Source organism: Vitis vinifera, chromosome 9 (genome assembly GCF_030704535.1).
Source record: "Vitis vinifera cultivar Pinot Noir 40024 chromosome 9, ASM3070453v1".
Classification (NCBI taxonomy): Eukaryota; Viridiplantae; Streptophyta; class Magnoliopsida; order Vitales; family Vitaceae; genus Vitis; species Vitis vinifera.
The window spans coordinates 5,414,498-5,441,761 of NC_081813.1; the positions used below are offsets into that span (position 1 = coordinate 5,414,498).

Sequence of the window (27,264 nt, forward strand, 5' to 3'; positions counted from 1 at the left end):
AGCTTCTTGGAATCTTTAGGATTGGCCCGGTTGATCCACTCCCAAATGTTCTCTCATAAGTTGGAGGGGGCTAAAAACCGACCATCCTAAAATACCTAATTCTTAATAAGACATCACGAGTCTACCTTAAAGCTAATAGCGTTTGAAACAAGCCCTTGCAAAAAGCTGGTCAACTCGTTAGGCAAGAAGCCTATAAAAAGACTTCAAAGCCCTCTGCAATTGCAAGGCTCCACTCCCTTCCATTCTAGAACAAACAGCTTATACTAATTACCGAAGAGAGGATCTTAGCATCTTCATAACCATTGAAGGGAGAAACAAGATCCAGATATTGGAACCCCCATATCCCAAATCAAATCAAAATAATAGGTCATTGTTAGAAGCAAATAATTTGGCAACATGTAACCTACCTCAGAGCAAATGAGACGTACATTGATTGGATCGTGTGTTACAACTCTATCCTTTTATGCCTTTTTTGCTATGCGGAGATAAGAATTGAATAAAGCTGAAAGTGAAGGTAAAATCATGGTATCGTCCATAAGAGAACTAAAATCTTTTTAAGAGTAGAATTTTGATTGTTATAAGAAGAAATGTTTTATTTTAAATTGCGTTTAATAGTTTTACTCAAAGTGTTTTTAGTAAAAGCGTTTTCTCTTAAAGTGTTCTAATTATCAAGTTTTTTTTTTTCAGAAAACGCTACAAGTGATTTTTTTAACATTTTTAAACATTACAAATGATTTTTTAGATTTTTAAAAAGGTTTCCTAAATTTTACTAAACACCTTTTTTTTTTTTCAAAAATACATATAGAATCATAATGTTTAGTCAATACAAATGAAGGGAGATGAAAAGTTTTATATTCTACCATCAATACAAATTTATATAAAATGTATAGAAGCATAAATTTGTGTATTGAAGAAAGAAAGTGAAATATCACATTCATACAATGAATCTACAAAGTTTAAAATAATTTTCTTGCCTTTTTCTATGACATTAAAACCTAATAGTATAACTTTTTATGCCATGTTTGATTTGCAAAACATTTGAAAGAAAAGGAAAGAGAAAGAAAATAAAAAGGAAAAAAAAATGAAAGAAAATAAAAAAAATAGATTTAAAGTTAATAAATTATTTTTATATATTTATTTAAACTCATTTTACTTAATGATTTTCCTCTTCTATATAAAATTGATTTTAAAATATATAAAATTTTAATTAATTTTAATTATATTTAATTTTCTTTCATATATGTTTTTATATTACTCATACCTCATGAAACCAAACATAGCTTTTGTGATTCCGAGAACCAAATATAGCCTAAATCTTTTCCCTTTATATGTATCTATGAAGCAGTCTTATCCAAGCACTTGCAATTTGCAACATTATACAATACATTCCACTTGCAGTAAGCCTGTTTGTTTAACATTACAAGAAAAAAAGGCATATATATAAAAATAACAGGAACTGAAGCCCTTCTTTACAGCTCAATGTTCCTTCCCTATACTACTTTTAGGAGGGACTTAACTGAATTCCCAGCAGCACCAAACCTACAATATTCCATCATCAATTTTCCTGATCGAATGCTGTGCTGTGATAAGAAGGAATTAATAGTTTCTTCCCTCTTCACTTTTGTTTGTCATATCATCCTTGACAATGGATGTACATCTTTCCTTCAACCTTGTGGTTATGATCTGAGCTTAGCAATTTCACATATCTTAATACACTTCACTGCTGAGGGGCCGGTTCTATCAGATAGTTATGTGCATATTAAATTCTTGAGGTTGAGGTCATATATGCTCTTACAAGTTAGAACCACTAGATATATGAGAAGTAGGTGTTTTTAGTACTCACCAATCAAGTTTTTCCCCAGTAACCCTCGTCACCACAAGAGCAGACTCCATCCTTGAAATGGTGAAATTGTTCGGTATCCCTAACTGAAATCCCCCTCCGAACAACCTTGGAAATGAATTTGACGGTGTTATGGCAATTTTCACACATGTAAAGATTCTTTGTCACCCAAATAGGGGTACCAGGGACAGTATTTATGAGCCCAAACGCAATGGCCAGTCTCTCGCTGTGCCCACAAAAAATTTCAGCTTTTGAAGCGTCAATATCATCTCTACGACTGTCCTTTGACATACTCAGACCTGTTGCCTCCATCTTCTCATAAAACCCCTCCAAAACTGCATTTATTTCCTTTATCTGAGGGTGAAAATCATCACCAGTAAGGAAAGCATGAACTTGTCCTGCTACTTCCACCCAACTGCACCCAGGATCAACAGTAAGCCTGTTTTCTCTCATTATCTTTCTCACCCTGGCTACTTCATCCCACTTACCACTGTCAGCATAAAGATTACACAAAAGAATGTAATAGCCAACACTTTTTGTATCCATTTCAAAGATATGTTGAGCTGCAAGTTCCCCAAGCTCAACGTTCTGGTAAATCCTACATGCATTTAATAAGGCTCCCCAAATGGCAGGATCTGGATCTATGGGCATTTTCTTTATAAACTCGTATGCATCCTCCAACCGGCCTGCACGGCCAAGTAAATCCACCACACTAGCATAATGTTTCAGATTTGGGGCAATATGGAACTTATGTTCCATGCTTTCAAAATACTCCAAGCCATCAGTCACCATTCCAGATCTACTACAAGCACATAATAGGGAAGTAAATGTAATCTCATCGGGATTGACATCTGACTCGATCATTTTATGAAATAGCTCCACAGCAAGTCCTCCTTTCCCCTGCTGGGCATAGCCTGTAAGCAGAATGTTCCATGAAGCAACATCCTTTTCACATGAATTAAACTGGTTCCATGCAGGTTCCATCCTTCCACACCTTACATACATGTCTAGAAGAGCATTGGGTAAAAAACCATCAAACCCCAATCCAGTTCTTAATGCATGAGCATGAATCTCTTTTCCACATGACAAAGCTCCTATCCTAGCACATGCAGACAGGACAGAAACTAAGGTAACAGAATTGGGTTTTAAACTGAGTATCATTTGCTGAAAGAAAAACAGAGCCTCAAAGCTCCGATAGTTGAGCCGAAGCCCAAGAATGATCGAAGTCCAAGATATCACGTTCTTGTTAGGAATACGATGAAACACTTCCAAAGCCTTATCAATGCATCGACACTTGGAATACATATCTATAAGGCTGTTTGCAACTATGACATAAGAAGTAAGTCCAGTCCTATCAGCAAACTCATGAAGCATAATACCCTTATCTAAAAGGCCTAAACCAGCACAAGCAGAAAGAACACTGGCTATTGTGATCTCATCTGGCACAACCCCCTCGTGCTCCATGATTGTGTATGTTTCCACAGCTTTTTCAGGCAACCCATTCTTCTCATAACCTGAAATCATTGCCGTCCATGATACCAAATCTTTAAACTCCATTTTAGAAAAAACCATTTCTGCTTCATCCCAACACCCAACACTTGAATGCATTTGAATCAATGAATTATTTACCGAAACTTCAGCAACAAACCCAGTTTTGATCACGTACCCATGAACTTCCCTCCCTAATCTCTCATCACCAAGAGCCTCACAGGCCGAGATCACACTGGTCATTGTCATCAAATCCGGATCAACGAAAAATTCACGCATCATAAAGAACAATCTCAATCCTTCCAAGCAAACATCATTCTCAAAGTACCCTGAAATCATCGCATTCCATGATATCCGATCCCTCCTGGGCATTCTATCAAACACCAACCTTGCACTAAAAATATCTCCACACTTCACGTACATAGTTATCAAAGCGTTAACCACATCTACATCTGACTCGAACCCATATCTAATTACATGCAAATGAACCTCCCTACCCCTCGCCAAGTCTGGCAAACCCCCGCAAGTCCTCAAAACACAAGGAAACGTGTACACATCAGGCCTAATCCCCACCCACAACATCCTATGATACAAATTCAAAGCTTCGTCAAAATACCCAGCTTTTGCATACCCACCCACCAAAACATTCCAAGAAAACAAATCCCTCTCGGCCATTTTCCCAAACACATACCACGCTTCAACTAAATCACCAAATCTCACAAACATACTCAATAACGCATTACCGAGTCTAACCCCCAAACGGGTTACTGTTTTACTCACGTACGAGTGAACCCTCGAGCCTTCACTGGCAGCTCTCTTCCACTCACAGAGCCTCAATAAGGCAATATAAGTTTCTTCTTCGACAGAAACTTGAAGTTCTTGCATTGAATCTAAGTGGATTAAAGCTTTCTCTAAGTCCCCTTTAAGGCAGAGTTCCAAGATAAGTGAGTTCGGGTTTTGGGCAGTGATGGAGCTGGGGTTGAGGACTGAGATTTCGTGGTGTTTTCTTAGGGAAATTTGGCGGGTTTGGATATTTCGAGAGAAATTTAGGGGTTTGGGTTTGTGGGTTTTGGAGTGATGAGGATTGGGGAGGTTAGTCTGGAGATGAATTGCGGGGATTTTAGCAGAAACAGCCATCTCTGGAAATTGGAACAGAGCATTGGCTTCGTTCAGGTGGCTTTGGTGGCTTCGTTCAAGATTACGATGAGAGGGAAAACAGAAAACGACGTCGTTTGGACCATTTTCAAATTCGCCACTGTTTTAGGTTTGGAATATTCTAGGCCAGATTGTTATCATTTTCCAAAACAATTCTCGAATTGAAAACAGTTTTAAAAAATAATTTTCAAAATAATTTTCAAAACAATTTTCAAAACAGTTTCAAAAGACCATTTTTAAATAAAATTCTGGAAATTTTCTCTCAAGTCTCAACCTATTGTTTTTTGTGTTTCCTAATATTTGTTTAAGATTATTTTTATTATTAATGTTTTATTTTCAATTATTTTTATATTTGTGCCATTATTTTTTAAAATTATAAAAAATAAATATAAAAATAAAAATAAATAACTAAAAAATAATTAAAACATATTTTCAGAAAATAACTTATTTTCAAAATAATTTCTCAAAAAACCATTTATAAAAAAACATCAGACATATTTTCAAGTTTTGAACATAATTTTTTGGTTTTGGAAACAAAAAAACTATTTTTAAAAACAATTCTTAAGCATGCTCCTATTTTCTTTATTTAAAAGAGGAGACTTTCCAAAATGCTTATTTAACACATAAAATTAAATGTCATGTAATTTCTTGGAAAATTTAATAGTGGGGGCAATTGAGGAAAAATGCAAGGCTGATAGGAATAATTTGACATGTTTGAAGGTCTGATTGGGACCATGGTCACAATGAGATTAGGCAAGGCAAATAAATTAAAAAATAAATAAATTAAAAATCATTTTCCCTTCTTCCCTTCTTATGTATATAAATACATAAGACTTAACCATAAAAATAAAAAATAAATAAAAATATATATGTATATAGATCATAGATATAGAGTCTTACATCTTTTTATATCCATTGAGAATCTCATTTTTACAAAGAATCTCTCTTAGATCGAATAAATTTTTCAAAAATGAAAACTCTTTTCTACCGAGACTTGATTCTATCTTTATAAATTTTTCGAGATATTTTTTTAGGAAATTTTGTTATAGCATCTATAACCGCCTCTGGTTTAGATGGATATCCATAAAAATAAGTTTATGGATTGAACATAGTTTTGGTCCAAAATAGTCCTTTTATGTGAAAATAAATAAATAAATTTAAACATGTTTTTCAAACTTATACTCAAAATTATCCTTTTATTGCTATTTAATAGTTGTATCATTAAAAAATATATTTTAAAAAAAATTAAGTTAAAGTTTTATTTGTCAACGGAGATTTTATTTAAAATAAAGATTCAATTGTCTTATTTTTATGAGAGGATGATGTGATATTTAAAAGGAGGTACATTAAATATAAGTTTTAAAGGGACCTGAAAGGCATATTTTTATGGTCAAACGGTTCATTTTGACCCAAAATTCGTTACACTAAGAGCCTATCCAATTAGTTCGGGTGTTTCTTTGGGGTAAAAAGCCCTTGTCAGGATGTTTTTAAGACACCACCAAAGTAAATTTGAAAACAGGTTTTAGAATGTAATTCTAAATTTAATGCAAACCCAAATCTAAAATAATCTTATGGAAGTAGGGTTTTGAGTCAAATCTAAAATAAATGCAAATTAAAGAGATGTTGTTCAACCCACAAGTTACCAATCAATAGATAACAAAATAACTGAAGTCAGTTCTGGAACTCTGGTCTAAGTTTCAAGACAAGGAATTCCTCCACTTGGGAGGAGTTTTTCCTCGAACCAGCCTTGTCTTCGTGATCTTGAAATCCAGAGGCGTTTGCTGCCCAAATGCAGCCTCTCCTTCTCCTTCTCCTTCTTCTCTTTCTTGGATCTTCTCCCCAATGCTTCCAGCATCAACCCCAGTAGATCTGAATGAAGGCATTACCAACTTCTTCCACTTGAACAACCCCTTCTTCTTCTCCAGCAACCTCTCTATCTGTCCCTGCATCGCACTGCACTGCCCTTGAAGCCTCCTAACTTCCTCTCTCAACCTCCTTATCTCCGTCTGTTGAGACGATATTTCGCGCTTGGAGGGACACCTAGATGGATGCTCAAGTACTCCAGGCTTGGGGCTTCGGGTTCCACTGAAGGAACCGCTCCAGTCTAGCTGCCGGGTGAGCTTGGTTTGCTCTGAGAGGAGCACTTGGATCACTGCTCGGACTGGTAAACGTTCATTGTGAGCTGCATGGAAAGAGGCCTCCGGCGAGAGTTTTCGGCTGTCTATTATCCTGCAAAGTACCTTTCTATCTTGCTTGGACACCCCGGGATGTGCCTGAAAGTGAACATGAACCATTCAGCCACCCCATGAAGTTCTAAGTTTATCAGTTCTTACTTAGCAGATTCTTTTGGATTAGACTAATTTCTCATCATGGTGTTGGAACTTAACATTCTAAGAATATGTTTTCACAGGGTATTTTTACATTGCCTTGAATTGAAAATTCAGTGTATGATCCAGAAATTTAGTTCTATTCGTTGCTGAATTGCGATGTCATATCGACGCACAAAAACAAGAGTGCAATGGCAATTCAATCCAACAGTATTTTTAACGCTACCTTTCACATGCTTTATGAATAGACAACAGAAGAGCCAATGTTAGGCTAATATATCTTGGCCTGTCACTTTCTCAAGAAAATGGACAAATATATGATGCCTCACATTTTGTCCACAAAATTCCTGAGCCACCACTTCAGATGAAGAATCTGATGCTGGTGACAACACATCAACCCCATCTGCTACTCCTTGAGCTGAGAACCCAGAATTTTCTCTTCTGGTTTAACATTTAAAGGTATAATAAATGTATGCAAGATACGATACATTTTTTCAGGGATTGAAACAAGCTCTCTAATTTATTTATCTGATGAACTAAATGTCGTATCACAAAATTTTACTTACTTTGAGATAAGTATCGATGGCCCGGTATAGCCCATCGTCTGTTGATCGGGCATGGCTGGGGAGAGCACCGGCAAGAGAGGCAAACTCCTGCAATGTCAAATTGGAATCAACGGCAGCCTCTGCAAGATAGGAGTCAATGAGCTTCGCAACTTTAATGAGGGCAGCTCCACTCTTAGCAGCAGCATCCATGTTCACAAACCTCTTCACCAATCTCATGACAAGCTCAACATCCAGTAAAGTCGCACAGGTGTGGCAAAAGGAAGGAATCATCAGCTCCTTCAGTGAAGCTTGGTCGAGCTGCCATGATATCCGGCTCTCTAGCTCAGCGCGATATGTTGGCTCAACCCCAACCATGTTAGCCGTCCGGAGCAGCCTCAGAAGGAAGTTGCACGGAATGGAGTCCTTCTCTGGAGGGAGAATTCCCACTAGCGTTTCGACAAAAAACCTTTTCTTCATCCATGAAGTAGTAGCACTCTCCGGTGACTCCTCAAAGATCGTTAGCCCCTTTTCGTCATCGGTTAATAATTCCGGAAGCCACTTAGAAGCATAGTGTGCTATGATCGAACCAATTAGGTCAGGTCGAACGCCCTTGGCCTTAATTCCAGAGAGAGTCTTGACAAAGTAGTCCATGTCGAGGATACATGCGTCATCGAGCCAGCATTCGGCTGCAAATATCGGCCTCTTTCCGGCGAGAGTGATGGATTCCGGCAAGGCTAGCTTCTTCATTTTTGGTACTCCAGGCTACATGTGAAGACTGATAATGAAGGGGGACATAAGCTCCCAGTATTAATAGATAAGAGTATGTAGACCACACCTCTGCCTGGTGCCAGCCTAATTGACAGTAGAGCCCTTGAAGACTGCTGCTGCTTTGAAAAGTAAACGGAAGAAAAACATGGGTTGTTTGGGAATAAAGAAACATTGTGGACAGTTGGAAGTCATTTTCATTTATAATGAATTTTGTTATGGTATCAGAGAATGAGCCATCATATGTGATTTGGGTGGAATATATCGCATTAAATAACAATTGTCTTCTCCTTCAATCTGCAGCTAGCGCATGGGCATGATGAAATTTTGTCAGGGATCCTAGAAATTATACTCTGATCATGATGGCATGCGGACAAATGCATGGCCAGCAATTTAATGGCTGCTCTTTGACATATGAAGAACCATGGTCATGATGGGGTTTGATGGACCAATATTTGAGATATTAGTGGGGGAGAGGTTTACCAAAAAGATGATCATGATCAAAAGGGAGGGGCACAGACATATATGCCAAATCTTGTATGCTTCTTCATATTTCGCATGCATGTGCATGGGTTGAACTTCACGTGAAGTATGATTAGCTTTGTTTGATAGCTTTTGGGGGTGAGTGTCGAGTGATGGCCCACCCCAGCTTGGCCTAAAGAGCTATTGCTGCTACTGGGGAGTGAGTGAACTTTTGAGACAGCACTCAAGAGGCACATAGAGAGAGAGAGAGAGAGAGAGAGAGTGTGTGTGTGTTATCGCTCCCTTGTTTAAACTTTTGAGATGGTACTCAAGAGGCCAATAGAGAGAGAGGGGGGGTTGTTATCGCTTTCTCATTTAAACTTTTGAGACAATACTCAAGAGGCCCACAAAAAAAAGAGAAAGAGAGTACTCAAGAGGCCCATAGAGAGAAAGGGGGGGGTTGTTATCGCTCTCTCATTTAAACTTTTGAGACAATACTCGAGAGGCCCACAAAAAAAAAAAAGAGAAAGAGAGTACTCAAGAGGCCCATAGAGAGAGAGAGGGGGGTGTTATCGCTCTCATTTGAACTTTTGAGACAATACTCAAGAGGCCCACAGAAAGAGAGAAAGAGAGAGGGGGGACTCCCCTTTTATAACCACTTTTCCTTGTGGATGAGCATGAAGGAGTGGCTTCAACAAGCTTTATTAACTTTTGGGCATATGAGGACAAAGGTAGTTGAACTCGTCTTTCTAGGCATAGGTCAATCAATTAGGTCATCCTGTAAGTTCGGGAGGTCATCTTCTTTTATGGTCCTGGTTTTGGGATGAGGTGATTTTGTGCATTTTCAAGTACCTTGTTTGAGAGGTAGTTTATAAAAATAGGTTGATGTTTGGTATCTCTACATGTGATATTAATATTTTTCATCCTTCAAGCTCTTCACTAGGAGTCATGTGATATTAATAAGCTCCCTATTAGATCCCAAGTAGACAATATTTACAGGTTGTTGTTACCTACTTGTGAAAGTCACATCTATTATTGTCATATGTCTACATCTATTGCTATTACCCCCATATGGTAGGACTATTGCTTCTACCCATTTTAGAATATGTTTTCTCTTTCTTTTTGATCCATTTTTCTCTTCTTTGCGTTCATTTTGCATATTAAGAACATGATGCAAAGTAGATTGGGTGGGGAGAAGCCAAATGATTTTTTTTTTGAAGCAATTTGCTTCTTGTTGTTGTGGATATGTTTGTTCTTGTTGCACATTTGCTAGCAAATTTTGAAAATTGTTAATTTGAACCTTATTTTTTTGCTGAAATCTAGCTAAGAATGGGATTGAACCCTCTTGAAAGAAAAATAATAATGATTTTTTTTTAAATTTATATGACTTTTTTTGGCATCTATTTGAGTTATAAGGATTATTGTAACTCAATCTATAATTTGTTATGATCAATTTTAGAAAATAAAGGGTAAGCTAAAGTTTAGTAGAAAAGAGTATAATATGGTCGTTCAATATTCTTTGATAGAAACATACTAAAATTCATTCAAAAAACATAAATTTTCATCGAAACATACAGTAAGGGTATATATCAACAACTCATTTCAACTCCCCTTATACCTTTTAAAGAATTTTCATATACTAATTTACCAAATAACACTTCTTCCATAACCCTTGTACTTATATCTAAAGAACTCTTACCTAGGAACATATATATGTCTATATCTCTCATTATATCCACTCATAGATCTTCTCAAGGATGTTTTGAGTTTTTTACTTTACGATATTTTACCTTTCTTCCTTTAAGGACTCCCACCTATGAATAATTCTTTCTTAATATTTGTTTTTCAAGCCACCAATCATGATGCCTTAAATCTCCATGTCACTCATATTTCACATTAGGTTATTCTAGCAAAACATATTATATCACAACATAATAAAGTATATCTAACCATGAGTAACAATTCTCAACATACCAATCATCATGTTTTTCATTCAATTATCATAATATCCTCATACATGTATAATCAAGCATGTTAAATTATTTCACAGCTCAACCCTCATTCAAAATATCAATTAAATATTAAATTTTAATTCACAAATTTATAAGAAAATGATATTTTTTAAATCAAATTTTCTAATTTAAATCTCCTTTAACTTTAGCTTCATTTTCTTTGATTTCTTTTCCTTCTAAGAGTAGCTCGATAGCTAACTAGTCGTTTACTCATCTTTGGTTGTTGTCACATGCCATTCAACTAGTCATCTTTTAAGCGCCTCCAAGTTGCCTTCCCATAACACCTAGGAATCTTGATATGACAAACGGCTTCTATAGAAGTCAACCAAACTAAAGAAAATTAACCAATCAATCATAAAACTAAATGAATAGTTAGTTAACTAAGTGCGTATTTGATTAATTTAATATTTATTATTTAATAACTTAAATTGATTTTAAATTAAATTATTAACTTAAAATTTATTACTTATTTTTTATTTTAAGTATTAAAGTTAACTTAAAATTTATTTTAAATCATCAAATTAACAAATTTACCCTTGTTAATTTTAACTAATATTTATTCTCATTGATTTTAACTCATTTATTTTTATTAATTCTAAGCAATAAATTTATTTATAAAAAATTCATATTTAAAATATTATAAATAGAAAAGATCGATAACCATAATTTAATCACAAAAAATAATTTATTGGAGTTATATTATTTTATTATATTTTGATTCATTTGAAATCTTAATATAAATTGTCACAAAACAATTTTGATATCAAATATGCACTTTATTAGAAGAAAATAAAAAATAAAAATAAATAAATAAACTTTATTTTAGATGATACAAAATATTTTACAAATTTTATAAGTAAATATATTTACTAGAAACAAAGTTATTTACAAATAAGGTGCAATAAATAAAATAAATAAAGACAAATATGAATTTCATGGATATTAAGTAAAATATATATATATATTGGAAATTCATTTAAGAAATCAATTTTTCATCACACAAAGTATTTAATACACATATTTTTGTAAAAAAAGAAAAAAGAAAAAAAATATTTATCATTGTCAAATTATTTTTAATCTCATTCTAATTAACCAAATATAATTTATTTTATTTTTAAAAAAAACATTTTTTTGGGCAATTTTATTAAAAATTAATTTTTAGGACAATTTTATTTACAAAACAATTTTTTAGTGACAGTTTTTATTAAGCAAATAAATTTGTAGACAATTATTACTAAAAACAATTTTTAAAATTTTCATTAAAAACAATTTTTCAATTTTCCTAAAAACATTTTTCTTAATTTTTATTAAAAAAAATTCTTGAACAATTATTTTTATTAAAACTTGTTTAATGAATTCTTCCTCTTATTTAAATAAATTTTCTGATTTGTTCAATATTAATTTTGTACACAACGAGTAAATATATACAAATAAATATTTACAGAAATTAATAAAAATAAAACTAAATAATAGTATGAAATAAAACGTATACCCAAACAAGCTTACAAACCTACAACAAGTTCATTGTCTTCATTTACCTCCTTGTAGTTCATGAAATTCTACCCTCCATGTGTCATAAACCAGTACTCACTCAATAGAATTGTGGAAGGGGCTCATGTAAAAACAAAAATAGTTCAAATGTAAATATCAAAAAATGTACAAAATCCAAAATAAATATTCAAACTTCAAATTAATACAACAAATTTCACCAATTAAAATGGACCAAACAGAAATATCTCACATGTTATAAGTCTTAGTCCAAAATTTCTAAATTAATGGTCAATATATAAGCATAATCAACCAAGTCCAAAAATTTGATAATTAAAACAAGTTCAATTAGGCCTAAATTTAATATTTTAAAATTCAAGTCTAATTTAATATTCAAACTCAAATCCACAACTAAAATCAACTCAATTTAATATGCAAAGTCACATCCAAAATATACCACAATATTATATCATATCCAAATTAAATAATTCAATTGAGTACAATCATATAAATTATACTAATCTAGTTTAAATTAGTAAATTCTAAATTAATTCACCAATAATAAATTAGTCCAAATTTCATATTAATTCAGCAACAATAAATGAGATCAAATTTCATATTAATTCAATAATACAAATCTTACAAACAATAATTATTATTAAAATCAAATAAAGAAAAAATAATAATAATAATAATAATAAAGGAAAATGGGTGAGGTGAGAAAGTGAGAAAAGGGAAGGGGGGTCCTCGGTTACCATAAATGGCACCAGCATCACCTTGCCGACAATGGTGACAAGGACGGCTCACTGGAAGTGAGGAAGTAGGAGAGAGAGAGAGATGGCTTGGCCCTTGGGTACGAATAATAAATATATATATAATAATAACAATAATAGTAATAATAAAAATAAAAAATAAAATAATTTACAAAATAATAAAAATTAAGAATTAAAGGATGTTAATGGGTAAAAAATAATAATAATGAAAATTTAAATTTAAGGATAAAATTATGATCAAAATTAATATAAAAATAAAAATAAGACATTTTGAATCTACAATATCATAAGCTCTAAAATATATTCTAAACTTAAAAAATATATCAAAAAATAAATAAATTGGGATTAGCTTTGAAGTTATTTAAAATATTTTTTTTAACAAATAAACTTTCGAGAAAGGATTTTAGGTATGAATAAAATGGATATATAGAATGACTAGATAGATGCAATTATGCAAACATGAATTCTGTAAGGATAAAACCAGTTGAAAAAAGAAAGCAATTTTTAAAAATAGGTTTTAAACACAATTCTTAATCGTTTAAATAAAGAAATAAATTTTATTTGAGAACTCAACTATGAAAAGTAATTTTCTTAACTTATTCTCCATCAAATCTACATTATGTAAAATATAAGTTAAAAAAACTGCTTACACAAACAATTGTCCAAGCTTTAAGTTCTATTTGGTAACTATTTTTAAAAATAATTTCGAAAAACAATTTTTAAAAATAATTTTTAAAAAATAATTTTTTGACATTTTGTAAATTAAAATCTGTTTTTTCCTTGTTTTTAATATTTTCAAATATGTTTTAAAACTAATTTTTATATCTAATCTTTTATTTTTAATCATTCTAGGTGTTTACATAATTATTTTTTAAAATAACCTAAAAGAAAATGAAAACAATTAAAAATATTCTTTAAAAGTACCATATTTTTTGTTCTTAAAAACAAAAAATAAAAAATAGCTTTCTAATTGTCAAACGTATTTTTGTGTTTTTTTTTTCTAGAAAACAAAAAACTTGTTCTTAAAAACATTTACCAAACATAGCCTTAATCTTGCCCAACCAACTGTCCAACCAAGTTAACATACCAATAAGCCTAACTAATAACAATAATGAGAGCATGAGAGTAATCTTGCGGCAAAGCATGTCCACTACATTCCCCAAAAGAACCTTTCACCATAAAATAAATAAATAAATGAAGTTAAACAAGGGAGGGAAATATAAATCCAATGCAGTTCTATAAACTTGCAACAGAAAGTAAAGGGGATAACATCTATGGGAAAAAGGCCCAAGGGCTCTTCAAAACGTACCCAGTAGCATGCTAGCTTTGGTTTTCATTATTCTATGGTAGACTAAAAACACTAAAACCAACAAAAGATCTATGATGCTCCTCATCTTCTACTTCTTCCTCATCATTCAATAATGGAAGAAAAATTACTAGATGTTGCGAGGAGTTGTCTCTGATGAACTGCTTGACGAGTCACCCCCTGCAGGATTTAGAGCTGGATCACTTGCAAGAGAACCATTTCCAGATTCATCTTGAGCTACAACTGGGATCTTGACAGTTGCTCTTTCCATCTCCTTCTCAAGCTCTTCCTCCCGACGCAGTGCTGTAAACTGGGTATCAAGAGACTTTGCTGCTGCTAACCAAGCAACAACGATCACCATGAGTATCCCTCCAAGGTAAGGAGTTGAATTCGCTAGTGACCCAAAGGTTAAGATCATGAACTGCTGAATCAAAGCACCTCCAGACTTCCCCAACGGATTGCAAACAACATCGATGGCTGCCTTCCCTTTAACCTAAGTTAAGCATTTAATGGGCAAAGTGAGTGAAATATGGACTTTGCAAGGAAATTCAATATCAAGGTATTAAATTTTAAGAATCTTTCAGAATTTTAATAGTCTCAAATTTCAAGCCGGTGCAAAGTTTCAAAGAACTATTCAATTATAGTATATGTATGAAGTTCAAAACTTAATGCAGAGTTAAGATTTAGAATCCCAAAAACAGTGGAAACAGAATCCAAACCTTGGTGTCCTCGTCCAAAGGAATATAGGCCATTTCTTTGCAGGGATCAAATAAACTGTACTTGGCACTCTTGCTGAAAATATTTTGCATGGCACCAACATATACTGCTGCAAGAAGAGGAGTCAATCCAAACTTTGCAAGAGCAGGTGCGAAGGGGTCCCCAAACAAAATCAGAGAAAAGAAGCCAACTCCTGTGAGGAGGAGGACTGTGGGTGTGATCTTCGCTGCAGCTCCCCATCCGTATTTGTTAAATATCCATTGACTTAGCAGCATCATTGTGAAAGTTGCTATTCCAGTGGCAGTTGAGAAGTCACCCATAAAGGAAGAGTATTCATTCGGGCTAGGAAACTACATTTCAGGAGAGAAAGAGAGAGATTAATTAACAGATCAAAAGGACAAGAAACAATAGAACCTGAATTCAGCTTACCTGAGCTTTGAGCTTTGATTTCCATGTAACCTCCACAAGGTTGATGCTGATGCCATATGCAACCACCAAAGTGGCAAGATCCCTGATGTATCTGGAAGACACCAAGAACTTTAAACTCTCCATTGTCCCCAACCTGACCTTCTCCTGCGACAGGAATTAATATTACATTAGTAGCAATACTATTTTAGAACTCTGAGATAAACCACAATGCACCCATAATAGTATTTGGGATAATAAAGATAGAGAGTTTCTCTAAAGTTTATATATAGTTTACTGCAAGAGAAGGATCCATGCAGCATAACCCCTTCACAAAAATAAATAAAAATAAATAAATAACTGTCCTATTTCCAAACCTTTGACCAATGAACCAACCAACCCTCCAATGAAAAGTCAGCTTTATCAAAGACAGCTATGCTCTTTTCAATAGAAGTATTTTGGCACTCTATATAACATGAAGTGCCATGTTTACCAGAAGTAAGAAGAGGGAAAAAAAAAGGAAAAGAATGGTTTACAAAGTAATTCTTGCAATGTATCACCACTCTGGGTAGTAAAGCTCAGGATAGTGGAAAGGATTACCTTCTTCTTCTTGCTACGGGTCGGAAGAGGAACAGACTTATTCACCCACCAATAAATGAAACAGATTGCGAGCCCCATCAGCACCACAATGCTCATCATTCCTTTCAGGGAGATGGCCCAACCATCTACTCCAGGACCCAAATTTTGTCTCAGATTAGAGAAGTACTTCACTGTTCGGCCTGAGAAAATAAGGGCAACATTGGCTCCAAGTCCAAACAGAGGGTAGAATCTTTTAGCTTCATCAATGGTAGTTATCTGCAGGAAAAACAAACAATAACAATAAATGGTAGCTCCACCACTACTATTCAGATGGAAATAAGATACTGAGAAAATTGAGACAGAAGTTTACAAAAAATCTAGATTCTAAAGAATCCATATACTTGTAGAACAACACCAAAGATAAAGGATTGCAGCCTCAACAAATATAGCAGATCTACTTAGCCAAAAAAAAATATAAGCATAGCATATCTTACACGCATGGCCAAGAGCCAAATTTCCTTTTGTTTTACTCCACCTATAAAAGCAGTTTTTAGAAGTCAATATACTATATCCATTAAATGTTGAACAACCAGACATGTTCGATATATGCCAGATCATAATCCCCATTTTTATGCTTTTTGCAATGGCATGCAGTATACCTAGTATGTCTCTGATTCCAGAGTCTTTCCATTCCCATGGCTATAGCACATTTTAATCCCATGGAGATCAACACATCAGAAATCCATGTCACTTCCAACACAACAAATCAACACCCATGTCTTTTCCAGTTGCATAGCCAGGACACAGCTCATGCCCAGTAAAGCATCTCTATGCTTCATAGCTCAGACATGGGACATCAATCCATTCCCCCAGGAATCAAATATCCACCATCTATTTATGAGAAAGTAAAGGAAAAGAAAAGGAGCTTTGGAACCTTTTAACAACCACTACAGTCGAAGAAGTTTCAAGATTCCTATTTTTCTTTCTTTCTCTTGTTTTTCCCTTAGCCATGGAACAGAAAGTGAATATTCGGATCATACATTTCGAACATTGAAATTTTCATTTCAAAGTTCTAATGGTGAAACGTTTACACACTTGAAAACTATGAAAATAACAGATTAGCAAGAACTATAATTTAAACTAAATCAAAGAAATCTGTGGTATACATGATACAGGTATCATAAAGGGAAAGAAATTGCCAATATAAAAAGGGAAAAACTGGTAGAACAGAACAAAAGGGTTGACCAAAGCTCTCAAATCCACAACATTATAATTATGATTTGCAACAATAGTTACATCTAAGTGAAAGCTAAAATTGGAGATCTTGATTAATATCACAACACATAAATCAGCAAAAAAATAAAAGATGAAAAAAGTATATAAAGCCACGAACAAAACAATGATCTATATATCATGTTATAAAGGTATGAAAATTGTTCAACTCTAGTAAAAGATGGCAGAATGTGAAAAACAAAGGGTTCCCAAGTTTCACGTTTACTGTTTTTCCTATCAAAAAAATGACACATCAGCATCAAGCATTTTCTTAGCAATTTCTTCCACCGAAATGATGGAACTTGGCCTCTGGATTCGGTTCCCTACCATAGTGTGGCATGTTAGAAGGGGCAAGCTGTCATTCTATGAGCACCTTAAATGATCAAATCCATATATACGAAAAACCATGCAAAAAGAGGGGAACCATTTCAAGACAATAACATACCAATCTACATGAGAAAGGCAAGAAATGGATCAGGTCCTAAAGATAGTGGAATCAAGCCAATCCTACCATGAAAACATATAATTTTCTCAATCCATTATTACACCTTGAATGCCAAAACAGAATTGGGCAATACTCCATTTATGAGCAAAGTTGCAAATGATGAAGACCAAGAATCAACCACAAATCCCAAAATTAAAAGGTAATAGAAATAAAGCATGTATCAGGAAAGACACTAAAATCAGAAAACCATACACTAGAACCAAAATTTTATTTTGAAAAGGAAAAGATTTCCTTAAACCCCATCAAATGATTAATAATATGTGATTATCAGAGAATCAACTAGGAATCTAACGTAAGATATCGATATAGACCAAACAAAACCTGAAGCCAAAATCATTGAACAATCAAGAGAACAGATAAATTAAGATATATTCAATTTAAAAGTATCACCACCTGATTGGCAAAACCCCAAAACAGAACTGAAATCACCACACTTCCCCAAAGCTCAGCCATGACATAGAACAAACAGAAACTCCAGATCCTCAAAATTGCGAGTGGGCCGAGGAACCTCGGACCCAGAGCAGCAAGAAGCTTATCAGCAAGCGCTGTGGGATGGAAAAAATTGCTGAGAGGATAGAGAACAAATCCAAATGCCCCAAAGAAGGCGATAAAGGGGACGATGACGGTATAGAACAGAGCCTGCTTGGACAAAACATTAGCCAATTTTGTGTACAGCAACATGAACCCAACAGCCATAGGCAAGTTCACCCAAGTCTTCAAGAATGGTATAATCTCAGCGCTACTCCCCGGAGCTGTCACAACCAAAACATCCTTTGTATCCCTAAGAATTGTATAGTTGAAAAGGATACAGAAGAACATCAACCCAAGTGGTACGATCTTCTTAAAGGTCGCAGTCTCAATACCCAAGAACTTGGGCTTCTCTGGCTCTGCAAACAACGATTGCCCATCAGCTGCAGCGGCCGCCTCAGCCCTGCAGATAAAGCCTCTATTTTGTCTGCAAAAGTCATGTGGTTTTGCCACAAACCCTTGAAATTTCTGAAACCCATTAAGAGGTAGAGATAACCCACCAAGGGTTTTGGGTTTTTGAACGAAAAGCCTCTGCCTTAGCCCTTGCTGTGAATTGAACACCCTGAATTTCGGGTTTGAGGGCAGAGAGAGCAACCCTTTGGTCTGCAAAACAGCTTCCATGTCTCCCTAATTTCCCTTCAAGAAACCCAAAACTTGGCTTTCAAGAAGAGAACGTGAGGGAGAGGCTGAGAAGCAAAATTGAGATAAGATGGCCGGGAGGGGAGAAGACTACTTTCTCAAGAAATGGGCATTGGGTATACAAATATCTTTTTATATCACCCAATGCACCAAGCCCTCAACCCCAAAAGGAAAAAATAAATAAAGGAAAAAAATCTTAAGAGAGAGAGCCTCAATTCTCTCTCCACTATCTGGGTTTTGCTCAAAACCACTCTGTATTTTGCCCTAACAAAGCCTCGGAACCAGTGGCCGAGATGCCTTAAATCAGTTTTTTCATTCTGTAAAAACAAGAAATTTTTGGACTCACTAATTGAAACAGATGTGTGGTTTGCGAAGTCGTGACAGAAAAAAAGAGAAAAAGTGGACAAAGAAACGCCACCCGAACACCAAAAAGGTATCTCAATAGGATCTTCTCAGGCGCCCAAAAAAAAGAAGAAAAAAAATAGTGACATGTGAACCAAATTTAAATGCCCAAAATACCCCTGAGATATTTCTTTCTTTGGGAGGTGGGTTGCGGAACACACCACCTTGAAAATTACAGGTCAAAATAGTATTTGAATCCAATTTTGTGAGTTATTTTATGAGGTACGTCAGCAGGATTTTTTTTTAAAAAAAATTATTATTAAGATACAATTGTTTAAAAATAAATATAAATATGATACTTTTCATTATTTTTTTAATTTTTACACTAAAATTCTTTTTTTCAAAAATGGATTCACTTTCATACTAAACTTGTCTTGTAAAAAGACGAGTAAACTACTAGTTCTTCTTTACATTAAACTCATATTTTTAAAAGATGAATTTAATTCAAAGTTTAAAAGTACCGTAATTTTAAAATTATTTTTTATGTTACAATTTAAAAAAAAAAATACACGAGTCTTGCATAAGTAGCATGATTTATTTTGAAAATAAAAATAAAATTATGATTTTTTTTATCATTTTTTTATTTTATATTAAAATTGTCCTTTTTTTTTTCTTTTTTTTTTTTTGAAACATTAAAATTGTCCTTTTTAAAAAATGGGTTTGACATAAAATCCTAAACTATAATTTTAAAATTATTTTTGAGCCTGCGAATCCCACCTTTGAAAATTCTAGGTCAAAATAGGAAATCAAAGAAATATGAGCCCACTATTTTCATGGGTCCTTCCTAATTCCCAACATTGGAATTCAATTTTGTCAGTCATTTATTGAGGTAAATCTTATATAAGATTTTTGTAAAAGAAATATATTATTTTTAAGAAGTATTATTAAAGAACATTTATCTAGGAAATAAATACAAAATTACAATAATTTTGATCATTTATTTTATTTTTATTTTAGAATTATTTTTGAGCGGAGGATACATTTGAAAACTAGAGGTCAAAATAGGAAATTGAAGAAGTATGGCCGCCATCCTCATTCCTAGTAGTGAAATTCAATTTGTGAGCTATTGAGCTAAACCTACTTCTCCCTTCCTTGTTAGGTCATTTTTCCACAAAAATAAAAAATTATCAAAAAAGTATTGGTTTCTTTTGCATGTAAATGATTTTTTGTTTATATTTAGGTTATATTTGATTTCAAAAAAATTGATGAAAAATGTAAGAAAAAGAAAAGGAAAAGGAAAAACCGAAAGGAAAATAAAAATATAATAGGTTAAAAATTAATAAATTATTTTTTATATATTTTTTTAAAAATTTATTTTTCTGCATTATATATAAATAATTTTTATTATATTTGAATTTTTTTTCCTTAATTTTTTAGTACTTTCCCATAACCAAATACAGTCTTAGGTCCTATTTGATAATTACTTTTAAAAATATATTTGAAAAATAGTTTTTAAAAACAGTTTTTAAAAATTATTTTATGATGTTTTATAAGATAAAAGTATGTTTGGAATTTTAAAATGTTTTTAATATATTTTTAATATTTTAAAATATATTTTAAAAGTAATTTTTTATGTAATGTTTTATTTTTTAATCATTCTAAATATTTATATAATTATTTTTTAAAATAATCTTTAGAAAATAAATAAAAATAATTAAAAGATTTTTTTTTAAATAGAAAACGATTTTTTGATTGGTATTTTTCTGTGTTTTTGTTTTAGGGAATAGAAAACTATTATTTGGACAAAAATTTAGGAAAGTACCAGGGTGCAATGAAATAACGTATTTGAGTTGTCATCCAACAACCCATATTACGAATTTTCAAAGTCAAAACAAGTTGCTTTATGACTTTGTAATATTTCCTTTTCATGGAAAATTTTAGTAGTAGTATTGCAAATGGATTTGCAATTTTTCCAAAACAATAACGACACAAACCTACTTGGCAAAATTTAATGAAAACTCGTATTTTCAATTATTAAATAAAAATAAAAATAATCAAAAAATCTAATTTTATTGATTCCCCACTTTTCTCTACTAAAAGCGAATTTGGTAATTTAAAGGACAGAAAATAAATTTTTCTCGTGTTTTTAAAAAATAAGGATGTCTAAAAAAATGTTTTTAAAAACAAAAAACTTGTTTGGATAAATTGTTTTTATTTTTTATTTTTATTTTGTAGAAGTATTGCAATTCAATTCACATAACATAACTTAAATTTAATTCAGGTCATATTAAAAATGAAAATCGTTTTATAATTAAAAATAAATTGAATAATAATTTTTAGTAAAATATGAATAGTAATACTATAATAAAATCATAAATTATATTATTTTATTAAAAAAATATACTATTTTAGCATATATTAGAAACATAAGGATATTAATATCTTCATAAAAAAAATTTCATTAAAAATAAATAATAATAAATTTTAAAAATATTTTATTTAAAATGAATAATAAATTAAATTAAATTTTTTTAATTATATGAGTCCCCTTTTTCATTACATGTACATAATATTCTAAAATGTTTTGATTTAACCTACAACTAAATAGATCAATTTCTGTATTCAAAATTATTCTTAAAAATTAAAAAATTAATTAAAGAATTTAAATCATTAATTATGTCTTAATTTATAATTTATTTACCTAAAATCAAAAAATATATATTTATGTGCATAAAAGAAACAATAAGGTGATAATTTATAATATATCAGTTTTTTATCTCTTTTTTAATGATTAGATCTAATTTTGAGTTCCAATTTATTTTTTAAATTAATTAATAAATTAAATACAAAGTATTACTTTATTTGAAGTACATTTTTATAGTGAAAAAATTCATAAAAATAGAATTATGTGCAAAAAAAATAATAAAGTCATTATGAACCAATTTCTATTTATAAAATTATGGAATTAATTAGTTTATTATTAGTTTATAAAATTATAATATATATATATATATATATATATATATATATATATATATATATATATATATATATATATATATTCCAATCGTTCCATACCCATTTTTTTCATGGAAAAAAATTGAAAAATTTAGATAAAAATGTCTTCCCTTACAATGCGAATTACTCTTTTTTCTTTTTTTTTTTAGGACAAGTATTATCCATTTTTTGTTAGTAATATTCACTTCTAAAGATATTTTCAAATTTCTAAGGCAATGTTTGGTTCTCAAAAAATTTGAAGAAAAATGAGGGAAAGAAAATGCTAGAAAAAAGTGAAAAGAAATAAAAGGTGAAGGAAAATAAAAAAATTGAGAAAATATACCTTCCCGAAAAAAAAAACATCATTTTTTTTTAGATAAAAAAGAAAAATGTAAATCCTGAAAACTAAGATCCTTTTTAGGAAAAATATAGTATATTTCAAGCAAGTAATTTAATTTTATAATTGGACTTAATTTTTCAAAGATTTATTATTATTATTCTCAAATTTACATTTTTTTTTACCATACCTTTTTTTCCAAGGAAAAAATTCAAACAAAAATGTCTTCCCTTATTATGTGAATTACTTAATTTTACAATGGTTATAATGTCTACAATATTTAAATGATATTTTTTTTAGGTGTTGAAAATACATCGATAATTAGATAATATCACATATAGAATTTTAAGTTTCATTATTTATACTATAATATCTGTTATGCAAAAATAAACAATCTTTTTTTTTTATCATCACTATTCTTTTTCTTAAAACCTGCTTTCTCAATGTAAATTAAATAAAATTAAAAGTTAAAGAAGAGTTGGTTTGATTTGGTAAGACACGTGGTAGCACATTGTCCTAAAGCTACTATCATTTTTCTGCGTGCAGTGTTAATGAACAATAATTGTTCCAAGATACAATCTCAATCGTTGACTCGTAACAATATCTCCTCTATAGACACGTCTACAGAAAGATCATAGATAATCTATCCATAATTTTATATTATTCACTTATTCAACGGTCTAAATTTTATGAACGTATATGAGAGTTCAGAATTGAACTTCGAAAGGTAGGATTTTTTATTGTAAACTCATACACATCGCACCAAATCATTCACAAATAATCATTAAAAAAAAAAAAAAAAAGGAGAAAACAACATTCGAAGGTTAAAGTAGTCCGTGTCCTTCAAATGAAAAACACCAGTGATTCATTTCATGGTTGGATCCATTTCGAATGACAAGGACCGGAAAAGAAAGGGGAAGAAAATGATACTGACCCCATTTCGAAGAACAAAAAAACATGGAGTGACAAGTGAGTGAATTGGGATGGGGGCAGGTGGTCTCCACATGGGCATTTAGGAGTCATCTCATGATTTGTTAATGCATAATATAAAGCATTTCCAAAGGAGGAAAATATTAGTCTATTAGTACTCCAGATTTGCACGGCTCTTCACCGGCCCGCTAGTAGCCTAGTTCCAAAACAAGGCACAGAAGTATATGATTCAAGAGGGGACCCCACCCTCATTGCCTTTGCCTTGCCTTGCCTTTCAATTTCGGTAGGCAATGAGCGGTCAATATTCTTACAAAATGCTTTCCATGCTTATTAAAATCAAAACAACACGTGTATTATTCCATGTGGCATGTGTCCGCATACCTTCCTTCAAATCATGGCCCAAACACATCAACTTATTCTTAGGTTTGGACCAAATATACCTACTACCACCCAACCTCTCCAACCCTTTCTAGTTAATTTTAGTCGCCTTCCAAATTTTGAATTAATGGGATTTGGTATATTTAATTTAAATTTTAGAAAAAGTAAGTGAAATTATCTCGTGAACATTATTATAAGTAAAAATGAAAATATCGATTTTGATGAATATATTGGTAACTTGATTTTATGGATATATTAGTATGTATTTAAAAATATTGATTAATATTTCTCATAAAATATTAATGAAGTAAAAATTATAAAAGCTTATGAAATATTGAAAAACTTTTTAAAAAAAATGATGTAAAAAGTAATAATGCCTATGTTATAATTGAAATGTAAATAAATTTATATATAAATTATATAATTTATGACATTTTATAATAATAATAGGTGATATTTATGAATTGATTTAAAACCAAAATGATAATTTGTAGTAAAATTAATATATTTATTAAAACTTTACTTTAATATTTTATATATATTTAATATATATAAAATTAAAGTGTGAATATAGAATATATAAAGCATATGTCATATTGTTAATGAATAGTATGTTTGTTTTTAAACCTAGAAGACAAATAAAAATCACCATAAATCGGTGAAATATTGGTTGAAATGCGAAAAAATGCAATAAATGAAAAAATATCCAAAAATATCGGTTGATAAATATATTTTCTCGTGTTTCATATTGGGATCCACCGATATTCAATATATTGATGATATATCTTAAAATTTTAAACTTTGATTATAAGATTAATACAATGTGGAATATGATAACAAGATTAATCTAATTTTATTGGAGTATAATAGAATTTTAAATAAGATGCTTGATACTTTTATTGTAATAAATGTTATTAAAGTAAGAATGGGGTCACCTAATTAATGGTTCTTAAAATAAATTCATAAGATGTGATGTCAAATGTCATAAAAGTTTGGTCCATGTTCCTTGAATATGCATTGATTTTTAGATGAAATGACATAACTTGATTCAAGTAGGAAAAGTACATTAAAGGACATAAACATTCCAAATAATAGTTTTCACGACATAAAATAAATGTATAATATCACAATTAAACATTATTCGTTATCCGTATAATTTGACACACGCAAACCATTGTACATTGCTAATATCAAGAAATTGAATACTCAAGAATCTCAAGTAATTGGTCAAATTACTATAATAGCTAAAGTGGTAATAAATCTCATCAATGAAATGGGTCTAAGAGACTGTTCTTCTATTCCTAATCTCCCTAACTTGGTAGGTCAATTAATAAATATTCAATAATTAGATTTAATTTTGATTAAGTGTTCTCGTCCTAAACTTAATTGAGAATGGGTTATAGTAAAGTTTTAAACAACTCGAACCTAAGTCAATCAAATTTAATATTTTTATAATATTTATAATTTATGTTGTCCGACATGATAATTTTTATTTCATTTTATTTTAGTTTTAAAAAAATCAAATTACAGTTATATTATATTACTTTTTTATTTCATTAAAAATGCATAAATTTATTTTTAAATATTGTTATGATCTTAAAATATTATCTTATTTATTATTTAAAGTTTTTTTATAAATATAAATAAAAAAGCTTTTTTAAAACATTTTGAGTGGTTTTAAATCATATCATCAAATGAATTTGAATGTAATCTCATTATATCTAATATGAACTCGAGTTTAGAAAAATAAAATTGTATTAAACTTGAATTAGATATTTTGAATTAAAGATAAATTTTGGTTGAATTTGGATTGATTGTTAGTTATTTTGAGTTGAATAGGTTAATTTACCGTGACTTTGCATCCCTACCTTTTCTCAATTTTGAAATCTGCAATCACAAGGGTGGGACTTGAGAGGCAAGCAAAAGTAATTTAATGAATGCAGCTAAGCATTATTGCGAAACACACAACACGTCACAAGATTCATATGCATGACCACCGAAAGGCCAAGTATATTGCTTACAAGTTGTCCAGCTTGTCACATGGCCACCAAGAAACCCAATAAATTTTCAGTCATTTTGCTTGTCTGTCTTATTCATACTTGAAAGATAGGATGATAAATGGGAATATTTTTTTTTTATATCAAGTTGAAATTATTTATTGTGTATATAATGGGATGGAAAATTTTATTTATTTTATTTTTCTACCTTCCATCATCATGTCATCTTTCATCTTACGGGACGGTAAAAAGAATGATAATAACAGTATTTGCAGTAAAAAAAAAAGAAAAAAAAAAGGTGGTTAAAAACCATAACAACATAAGATTTCTTTTATTAAGATATTGATACGAGATTGTTGTGGATACATTTGAAATTTTTCTTTCTGTATTAAAAACATTAAGAGTCTAGTTGGAAATTATTTTTAAAAATAATTTTACATTCTTAAAAATAAAAATTATTTTCAAAGTTAATAAAAGTTAATACCATGTTTAGTAATTTTCTTTTCATAAAAAAAAAAAAGAGTAGATTTTTTAAAACTTATTTTAAAATATTTTCAATTTATTTAAATTGTTTTTAAAGATTTTTTAAAAAAAAATATTAAAAATAAATTACTATATATATACAGTGTTGAATTATGAAACCTAAATCACCTTTGTTGCGCTTTGATCGAAATGTTGAGGATCGATTGCCCAATTAACTCACAGGGTTAAGCTCCCCACTGAGGTCGTAGGGTTCAAATTATCCGAACAACTTGTAACGACTATATATATATATATATATATATATATATATATATATATATATATATATTATGAAACATTGATTAGTTTTGTTCGCTCCTTATGCGGGGTTGAATTGTTAGGTTAACTCGTGGGGTTAAAGGGGATAGCGCCCTTAGAGATATTTTTTATATAATGATTGACGAGTTTATTCATATTATATATTTTAATCATTTTGTTTTAAGATTTTGTTTTTTCAAATAGTACAACTATGATTGAAAGGTTTTTTGAGAGCTTCACTATTATATTTTTTATTTTCTTTTGATCAATAAATTGTTGAGTGTTGGTACACTCCATGCATGTAAGAATCACATTGATTACCAAATTATGTTAAAAAAATTTCTCATTGTATATTGAGTAATATATAGAACATTTCAAATTTCTCAAAAACACTTTTATTCTAAAATACATATTTCTTTTGAAGATCATTGGTAAAAACTATATTTTGATAACTAATATTAAAAAAATGTTTTTAAAAATATTCCCAAATACGTTCATTTTTCTTTTAAAGGATTTTAATCCAAGTTTTCAAAAATAAGTTTGAAATAAAATTAGCACTTTTATGATGAAATTAGTTTCCTACGATTACATTGAAAATAAAAACAAAATGACATTAAAAAAAAGAAAGAAAAAAAATCTATATGTACGTACAAGTTGTATGAAGTGTCCAAAAAATATTTGAAATGGCGTGGCTCAT

The 27,264-nt window shown here is 31.1% G+C and overlaps 3 protein-coding genes across 3 annotated transcripts; all 3 read right to left on the reverse strand.

Moving 5' to 3' along the window:
• Nucleotides 1-1,305: 1,305 nt before the first annotated feature.
• LOC100263494 (pentatricopeptide repeat-containing protein At1g15510, chloroplastic) lies at nucleotides 1,306-4,579 on the reverse strand. Its single transcript, XM_002285189.5, has one exon. It carries the CDS (start codon nucleotides 4,463-4,465, stop codon nucleotides 1,847-1,849), a length of 2,619 nt encoding a protein of 872 aa, XP_002285225.2. The 5' UTR covers nucleotides 4,466-4,579; the 3' UTR covers nucleotides 1,306-1,846.
• A 1,525-nt stretch (nucleotides 4,580-6,104) lies between these two features.
• On the reverse strand, nucleotides 6,105-8,204 carry LOC100246371 (coleoptile phototropism protein 1). The gene is made up of 2 exons (XM_002280977.5): nucleotides 7,377-8,204; nucleotides 6,105-6,756 (listed from the first exon to the last, which is right to left on the reverse strand). The coding sequence occupies exons 1-2, from the start codon at nucleotides 8,100-8,102 to the stop codon at nucleotides 6,181-6,183; spliced, it is 1,302 nt and encodes a 433-aa protein (XP_002281013.1). The 5' UTR covers nucleotides 8,103-8,204; the 3' UTR covers nucleotides 6,105-6,180.
• Nucleotides 8,205-14,010: 5,806 nt separating this feature from the next.
• Nucleotides 14,011-19,286, reverse strand: LOC100258352 (plastidic ATP/ADP-transporter). The gene is made up of 5 exons (XM_002285196.5): nucleotides 18,033-19,286; nucleotides 15,884-16,138; nucleotides 15,308-15,451; nucleotides 14,881-15,228; nucleotides 14,011-14,654 (listed from the first exon to the last, which is right to left on the reverse strand). Exons 1-5 carry the CDS (start codon nucleotides 18,786-18,788, stop codon nucleotides 14,292-14,294), a joined length of 1,866 nt encoding a protein of 621 aa, XP_002285232.1. The 5' UTR covers nucleotides 18,789-19,286; the 3' UTR covers nucleotides 14,011-14,291.
• Between the last annotated feature and the right edge of the window lie 7,978 nt (nucleotides 19,287-27,264).